This window comes from Phaeoacremonium minimum (genome assembly GCF_000392275.1).
Source record: "Phaeoacremonium minimum UCRPA7 unplaced genomic scaffold PA7_03_scaffold_389, whole genome shotgun sequence".
In the NCBI taxonomy this organism is placed as follows: domain Eukaryota; kingdom Fungi; phylum Ascomycota; class Sordariomycetes; order Togniniales; family Togniniaceae; genus Phaeoacremonium; species Phaeoacremonium minimum.
In genome coordinates, this window is record NW_006921292.1 from 106,627 (window position 1) to 115,904 (window position 9,278).

The 9,278-nt window shown below is 47.5% G+C and overlaps 1 protein-coding gene across 1 annotated transcript; it reads right to left on the bottom strand.

The window, feature by feature from the left end:
• Positions 1 to 405: 405 nt before the first annotated feature.
• On the bottom strand, positions 406 to 2,301 carry UCRPA7_5081 (putative neutral amino acid permease protein; the record flags this gene model as incomplete). The annotated part of the gene is made up of 10 exons (XM_007917629.1): positions 406 to 609; positions 665 to 773; positions 828 to 898; positions 946 to 1,078; positions 1,135 to 1,270; positions 1,323 to 1,447; positions 1,512 to 1,709; positions 1,773 to 1,902; positions 1,962 to 2,092; positions 2,168 to 2,301. The coding sequence occupies 10 exons, from the start codon at positions 2,299 to 2,301 to the stop codon at positions 406 to 408; spliced, it is 1,371 nt and encodes a 456-aa protein (XP_007915820.1).
• Positions 2,302 to 9,278: the final 6,977 nt, after the last annotated feature.

Below are 9,278 nucleotides of genomic sequence, written 5' to 3' on the forward strand. Positions count from 1 at the left end.
TCCTTGGACGGTGGCTCACCTGTTATTTTCGATTGGCATGAGCTTGTCAGCTGATGATAAAAGCTATGCAAGTTCTCGTTCACAAGTTATTGGGATTGAGAGACGCTGCTTAGCGGTGCTAGCTCATTTAGAAGCAGATCCACTGAACCTGTCTACAGGCTTCTCGGACGTCATAGAGCGTTTGTATCTTCGACGAGACGGTGAGGATTTGGACGTTATGGCAAATTAAGGGTTAGTTTCGCATATCACTGCACGAGCGGATGGATAAAATATCATATGCGTTTCATGACTATAATCGAGGAGGCACCTAACCACCTTCATTTGACGGTCTATAGTTATCTGTTCTGCATGCAATTAATGTAATGCCGGCCCCAGTATTCAAATGAACATGTCCTCCTCTCACAGTTACGAGCAAGTGAAAGCACCACCAACAGCTCCAGAATTGTAAGCGTCAATGATGCTTTGGATCGTGGTATATGTGCCAGCAACAGTGATGAAGGAGCCCAGGACAACCGTGAAGATGTGGAGGCCACAAATAGCCTTGCTTTTAGCATTGACACCATGCATCCCCTTGTCCATATAAAGGCCCATCAGAGCGGGAATTACAAGCTAAAAGTTAAGAAAATCAGCAGTTGTATATGCTGATCAAGGCAGGTCAGCTTACACAAGTCGGGGCGCAGCACAGTGATCCGATTAAACCAATCAAGTAGCTGAAGAAGGGAATTGCTTCAGCGATGATAAAAGACAGCACAGTGATTCCTAGGGTCGATCCTCTGAAGTGTGTTTTAGTTCCACGTCTACCATAAGAATTCAGACGATGTACTTACAGCCACGTGCCCCAATGGACAATGCTGTTGCTCTGCAAATGCTTGGAGTCTCTAAGGATGCGTACAAGGAGCTGGCCTTGTTAGAAATCATACAAGAGCTTGGAGAACGTCGACTTACAAACTTGGCAGCAAGATGAACCCAAAGTGTAGATGTCATGATGAAGCCGGGAATGGAAACACCGTACGCCACCTTTTCTAAAGTTCCACCGGCGCTCGCCAGTGACGGCGTTGCGACATATTGACCACAGTAACTAAGACATGTTAGATGACATATCAAAATAGTATCGGGAGTGTCAAGTGTACTGACAAATACACAACCAGACCAAAGGCAAGGTAGCAAGCAGCCAGGGCACCTTGAGATGTGAATAAAGCCTTCGGGAAAGACTTGGGTCTTTTCATCTCCGCGATGACTGGCATGAAAGTGGGAGTGGATCCATAACCGGCTGTATCCAGATATCAGCAATGAACGTGTCGTAGCCTAGCTTTTGAACATACCGAAGAGGTTTATCGCAGCAGTGAGGCCGGCAACGAAGCCTGGATGTCCCACAGCAACGACTCCAAGATCGTAAAAGCCTGTCTGTGGTGCGGCGGCGGGCCGGTCGACCTGCGTCACGCCGACACTAACGAGAATATCTGATGAGTCTCCGAAGAGGATGCAGATCATAGAGGTGGTTTGGGACTTACACGACGATAAAAACGGCCGTAAAAATAGAGGCGAAGCCAATCCATGTCAAGATTGCTAGCTTTCCCAGCGTCTGAATGCTAGCAGCCAAAGCAGTACATATGGCTGCGATCATTGTCCAGACTACTGTGCAGACTCGGCCGTTGGCTAGAACTTTGAATCCTTGCGCCAGCCCAATGAATCCCGAACCTGCGGCCAGTCTAAATCATGATGGTCAATGGATGGTTTCTAGAATGCGAAAAGCATCTCAATCATTTACTTACACCCAAGTTAGGAGAAACAAGGCTCCTGCAATCTCTCGTGCAATGGGACCACCAAATGTTGCGGCAGCGTCGGCAATGTTATGGATACCTCGATACTTCATTCGGAATGCGTACATTATGTAAGCGTAATCTGGTTTGAAGATAGATATTAATAACCGTGTATCAATTTGTAGGCCATGTTTCACTTACAAGTTGTCAAAGCGCCCCAGCAAACAAGAAGAATGATTCCCGGTCCGTAGCCTACGACGTTGAGGGCAAAGGGAATTGCTAACACGCCTGTTGCAAAGCAAAGTTTCATCAGGATAATCGCTGCTCGGATCCTACCATGAATGATTTAGTAACTAGTTGACCAAGAGATGCCAGATGTCGACGTGAACCGGTCTTAGGAAACGTACCATCCTAGAGCACGAAACTCGGCCTGGCCGGTATGACTTTTGAAGACTTCTCCGTCATCTTCCAACACCTCGGTCTTCAAGTTTCTGTCGGGCGTGCTCTGACGCTCAAGTCCCGATTCGATCTTCTCGGACATGTTGGGATTGAGTTATACAAAATCGGGGGGGTGCAATGTCGATCCAAGTCTGTCAAACACAAATGTCGACTCTCAAAAGATTTCGAGGAAGACGAATTGCAGGTCAGTTATATATCGGAGGCAAGAGCTTATCGCAATCCCCACCGATCTCTGATAATTGCCGGGACTTCTATACCAAAGTCTGTCTTAATGAACGCATACCTAGTGTGTTGAACCCGGTAAGGGATTTCAATGGAAGGCCTTCATGATTCGGGACTTCGTTGACAAGAACGGCAATCGTTCCAAGTCCCACTACTCTCGACTCGGGCAAGCGTGGTGAAGTTGTGGATTCGACGTATTTTAGTTAGCCAATGGCAGGCTCGTTCCGTGGTCGAGTCATCCTCGCCAAAATCCGACCATCGCTGATTTCCGACTTTACAACAAGTGGCGAGCTGAGTACCGCGCCAAGATATTAGTGGACTGCCCATGTGGAAGAGTCCCCGTGGGGACCGCATCAATGGTCTTTGCGATCCGTCCATCTAAGATATCATGATCTCCGTCTTCGCAAATTTCCGCCACCAGGACCCGACCTAGTAGTTGATACGGCGATTAGGGGCCGATAGTATTCATTCCACCCACTCACATTTGATGATGATAAGGTAGGTAATATACAATTGGCCTCATACAAGGAAACGGTGACTAACCCTACCTATCTTACGATGATTCCATATCCTTTTGTTAAGATACAGCGCGGATAGCCTTTCTACACAGCGTATATAGTACTCCCCAATTAAGGCCCGGTTTGAGGTATATAATACTTTGTTTACTCGAGGCTCAATGCATTGGAATGCTTCACTTTCTACCCGATCTCCTCATTACAGCCGATTTACGTCATCCAGCTCTTAGTATTGGGCCCCATCACCATTCAGTGAAGTATGTACAGCCGATTTGCCCGATCTAGCTATTGGCATTGGGTCCCATTGACACTCAAAGAAGGCTGATTGGGGCTCAGTTGAGCCATAAGCCACCCTTTGAACACAGAAACTCCAAAAGTGACAGGATAAACAAGTTTGTAAAAACAGGTCAACCCTCCTCAAGAGCTCCTGCGATGCTGCTACCACTTGAACGGATGCGACCCAACATATCGTCAACCCATGCAATCTCTCTACTCCAATCGCCTGGCGCATGCTTCCAGAACCCCTTGACTAATGCTAGGGCTGGTAGTACGCTTGCAGGGCCGAATCCACGCATCCTTCGGAGCAGGAAGTGTTCGACTGATTGGCATATATTGTAAGCCGTCGTGCGAGGCCACTCCTCTCGATGAGCTAGAGGTGGCAGTGTCCTCATGCTAAAGTGTTGCAGGCATGGGAGGATTGCATCCGGGACATTGCAGAGACAGGGAAGATTGCTTCGTCCCATTGCATCCAGCGTTGTCAAGAAGCTTGCAATAATCTCATATGTAAAGCATAGATGAGCATGTACACTCATCATAGCGACCCAGAAGTAGACAAGGTTCTGACCAACGAGAAACGTAGGGAAGCAGAATGCTACAGGGAACAGTTTGCCTAACTCGATATCATCGACGATGGTATCGATTCTGGCCAGTTCCGGGTAGTATAAAGGACCAGGTACCGTTGCCTTGAAATTATTATACCAAGACTCTAATGAAGCCTCCATCCTCTCACCCTCGTGTAAGGTATTCACTGCGAGGGAGAGAAATTCATGGGGATCTGAAGTCTTACCTAGATACTTCCGCTGGGCGGACAAATTAGGAAGTACCAGAAGAAGATCGACAAGCTGATCGAAGGGAGCTTTGTTACCTGGTATTTTAGACCAGGGTATATTGCGCCATTCGGGATCGGCCAGGAATGTGTTCTTGAATTCGATGATGCCCTGGAACATCTGATGACCCAAGTCAGTCCAAGTTCAAACGTACGAACATAAGCTTAAGTACCTACCGCATGCATGCGAAGAATTTGAAAGACACTATGCGCAAGGCCAGAAGTGTGAGCTCCGGCCCCACGCACCTGAAGCAGCTTCATGGTTCCCCGATAATGAGCCATATAACCATCAGGCGTTCCTCCTGGACACTCTGTGATCTCGTATAGAAGTAGCGCGAGACAGGCAGCAAGACTTTGTTCGCCTCTAGCCTCCGAAGTATTCGATATGTCCCGCCGTATTTCCAAAAGACCCTTAGTGTACAATTTAAGGCTCTCGTGAACGAGCGTAGGGAGGGCAGCATGCCGGCCTAATCGAGCCATGCATACAGCGAGCAAAGCATGCTCAAGACTAGGTGTCAAGGATGGGAGGTTGATAACATGTGACATCCAATCATTGCGCTCACCAAAAGTGAACCTCACAACGTCACCGGCAGGGAAATCGTACTCTATAAAGAGAGAAAAGAGTTTTTCTCTGAACACATTGCGAGACGGAATGCCACGCGGTAAGACAACTGCGCGAGCTCGCGGCTCAGACGTCGGAAGCTTATCTTTGGATAATGAAACAGTGGACAGCGCGCTGGGATTCGCTCTCCAGCGAGACACCATGACCATACCCGAGCCAGCACCATCAGCGGAAGAGGAGTGGTCAGACGACAGCACCAGCTTTTCAGCAGCCATTTCTTTAGACAAGATGAAAGCATGCTTGCGGTGGTAGCCGGTGCATGTTCGCTTCGATTTTGCACAATTGCGACAACCAGGAAGCTCGCCATCACACTTTGACACAGGATCAGTTTGAATCACACACACACACAACAAGAAAAGGATGTTTCAGTACATACTTTGACTCTTCTAAGCCTGCAGGTGTGGCATGCTGTTGAGCGACCGGGGACTCCCACCATCTTCCTTACAGAGGGGAGGATGTCAATGATAGAAGGAAGCGGCTCCGCCTTGCGCCTCCGGCATCACAGCAAGCCCAAGGAACGCTCAGGTCAATTGCGGGATCCCATCTAGCGTGGATCCAGCGCGGCTGCAGCTCGTTCGTTTTCGCGTTCGTCGCGCCAAATACCAAATGCACAACCGCATTCGCTGGATCATGCCAGTTGCGGAGAAGATCAGAGTATGCAGGCCGGGGTCTAGTGATGACGCGCCCTATCAATTGAAGTGTCAATACCCATCAAGGCAGAAAGTCAAACAGTCTCAAGGTGGTGGTACGTAGTCTAGGAATCAGTTTGTCGTTCAATTAAGACTGAGGCGCAATGCATCTCGCGAAGGAAGAGAAAAGCCAAGTGCGCCTCCAGATGATGAGGGCGCTATGCCGCTTCAGGTCAGAATCCGCGAGAGCAGGGCGACATCTGATTGGCCAAATTCGTGCTACCCGCATCCTGAACAGGAACCCCTTGCTCCCTCCACGACATGTAGCCACACATATAAATCAACCATGGGCACGTTGCTTTCTTATTCATAGACAGACCTACTCATAACGCTCACTTGTCTCTGAGTTACAAGGCTAAACACTTACTTCCTCTCTTTAGCTGTCCCTTCCTGCAACCCCTTTATCTTTGAAAAATTATAAGCGCTCGCTCAGATGAATCCACACACGGCCGCTGCTATTGCGCAGCTCGTTTTCTACGTTCCGATGGCTCCTATTTCCTTGTACTTATGTATTCGGAACTGGAGACACGGGCCTCGGATGGCCTGGTATCCTCCAGTTCCCTTCTCGTTGAGTAAGTCTTTATCCTATCCAAACAGGTCAAACTACAATTAACCCAGTAAACTATAGTACGACTGGTGGGCGCCATCTTGATCATCGTCGAGGAGCAAAACCAAGGGAACCGTGGTCTTATCATTGCAACCATCGTGTTACTCAATATCGGCCTCATCCCACTAATCATGTCTCTTCTCGGCATTGTCCGTCTAGTGTAAGTAATGCCATCCAATTGCTCTACTCGCCTTGATCCATTCTGATAGCCATACTTTAGACTGGAGTCAAACTTCAAAAGTAATAAGCGAGCCAAGATCTTCGTCAGCATTATTCGATACAATATTCTTGGGGCAGTTGGATTGCTGAGCGCGAGCGGAGGCCTTTCTGGTCAACCAGAATACGCCCACACACAGTCGACATTGTCCAAATTCGCCTATATCCAATTCGCATGTGTACTGATAACCCTCGTCGGTCTTTGCTCCGCATTATATATCAGGCAAGAAAACATCAAGGAAAATGACATAATTGTGCGCAACTGCCTCCCAATTGCCTTGATTGCCTGCCAGTTTGTGCTAATATGAGGTACGCAGTACCTCAAGTGGGCATTGATCACGTCTCCTGCTCTCAGCCTACGTACGGTCTTTGGTATCATCAGCGTGTTTGAGGCTGGCGGAAATCGAATCTTGACTTCCATGTGGAGCCCTCTCTTCGGATCTGCGACAGCATTCTCTTTGATGGCACTTGTACCCGAGTATATTACTCTCTGCATATACATCTTCCTAGGATTGCATCGATTACGCACTTGTAAACAAGAAAATCTAGAAGGAGGCAATCAAGAGGAATATCACAGAGAGGACAGGAATGGTGCGCGAAAGGCATTCAATTCAGAGAGCATGGAAAGTACTTGAGAGACACGTAGAACTAGGGACGGAATTTTTTTTTGGTCACGTACGCATGGGTAGTGGCCACTTAGGCGCATTTGATCAACTGCTTATGAACAAGACTGAACCATTTGATCAGGACTAATATTGATCATAGTGATATAGTGTTGTAAGTGTTATATTGTGTCAACGTTTTGGCACTGTGACACCCCCCTTGGGAGTCCAATATGTGAGGATGGGAGGCTATGGAAGTTGACGCATTGCTTTTAAGCATTTGTTACTCTAGAAGAAAATATTGAAAAAGAGACAGAATGACCGCCATGGGAAAGACTTATTCAGATCAATAATATCTCGACGGGCCTAAGTGATTTCATGAGCCCGTTCAAACATTATAAGGGAGAAATGGATGGTCACCATGGAAGCATGCTCACAGGCAGACCATAGGAAGCATCTTCGCGCATGTCCGGGGCCACTTTACGCTACGTCGGAAGTCCAAGTTTCCGAGTCATTCCGTCGATAACGCAGGTGCGGAAGGATTTAGAAGCCAACCTTAACTCCGGCGCCATGATGAACAAACGTCGGTTTAAATCGGATGATGCGATACTCTAATACTCCATTCAACACATTCAGCGATTTCCTTATGAGTTGGCGTCTGCTATATTACGTCGAAACGTCCTGCGCGGCTTGTTTCAGCGGTTCTGTGCACGAGGGTAAACCACGGTGCAAGATTGTCAAGGTGCACGGCTTGGATATATACTTGAGTGAGCCTTCCGACGGAAGAACATCAAAGACGACTATCGTAATCATTCCGGATGCTTTCGGCCTTGAGTTCATCAACAACAAGCTGTTGGCTGATCATTATTCCGACAAGGGAAACTATAGAGTTATCATTCCCGACTTCATGGACGTATGATGGAATTCGGCGAGGCGCTAGCGCGCGATTCAAAGGAACCGTCTGACACATACCAGGCCGCCCGGCACCTGTATGGATGATTGATATCTTCCAACAATTAGAAACTAGCGGGAATTACTTGATGAAGCCGTATGTCTATGTATGAATCACTAGTAAATGATCATACACTAATTTGACCAGATATTACATCTTCTAGGCTATTTGCGGATTTGCCCCCTTCGTTTGGGTGAATCGTTTCGGCCGCTCTTTCCCTCGCGTGAAAGGGTTCTTCGAGGGGCTTCGCAAAGAGCATTCTGCTCCAATTGGCGCCGCAGGTTTCTGTTGGGGCGGCAAGCATGTTTGTCTCCTTGCCGCGCCGGAGAACACAATCGATGGCAAGCCGTTGCTCGACGTTGGCTTTGCCGGTCACCCAAGCATGTTAACCATGCCTCAAGACATCGAAAACATATCTCTACCAATCGGCTTCGCCATTGGTGATTTGGATAACCTGGTTTCGATAGATCAATGTCCACAGATCAAGAAGATCATCGAGAACAAGCCAGACAATCAGATAGGAGAGATCAAAATCTACGACGGTGCAAGTCATGGATTCTGTGTGAGGGTGAACAAAAGCGATAAATACCTCGAGAAGAACGCACTTGAAGCTGAGGATCAGTGTATCTCATGGTTCAACAATTATCCCTGAGATTGAGCTATTATATCTATAATAAGCAGCATCTAAATCGTCATAGAGTCTCACTCCTATTATAATACTTATAGGTAGATTGAGACCAGATCTCACGATCGATTTTATCTGCTCGATGATTCATGACCTTGGAAAGACAACTTACTCCACACATAACTTTCTTATTGAATATTAATTTACAAATAAATCAGATTCAGCAGCACGATTCGGGTGTTGGTTGTTCTGCCTTGCATAAGTCTGAAGAAGATGAATGTCAATGCAACCAAAAGCACAAGTCGGTATAGCAAATATAAATCATCAAACCCATACCCGCTAAGAAATTCTATTTGCTAAGTTATTTATGAAACCTACACATGGTTCCCGAGTCAACGTAACCGCATCGCTGGAACGTGACGACTCTACCTTTCTCGATCCATAGCTACACCATATCTACCCTGGCAGAATCCTTGAATTGATACGGAATATAGAAATCTCAATCCTGTTAGATGGTCCACTCTATTCTGTTCTTGAGAGTATAGGCTCCCATGCAGCGAAGTTCCTACAAGAGATCGCTGTCTGATCGATGATCGATGAATTGACCCCCACGCTTCTTGCCGATGTTATCGATTCCGGCGCCGACACCGTCTTCGACCTCCTGCGACTCGAAAGTTTTGCAACTCACTAAAGTCCACCACGTTGCTCCAAAATTGATTGGTTTCGGCAGCTTCTTGGGTGACAGTTCAGTCTGTGAGAAGACCTTGGACCCAGACACGAGCGAGAGGACTCCGGCCTTGTGGGCAGGAATATGAGCCATCCCAGGCAAGACTTTGGTCCGTTGCAGAGCATCTCGTCTAAAACAGATTTGGGCAGCAACTCTGTACAGAAGGAACAAAGTCCA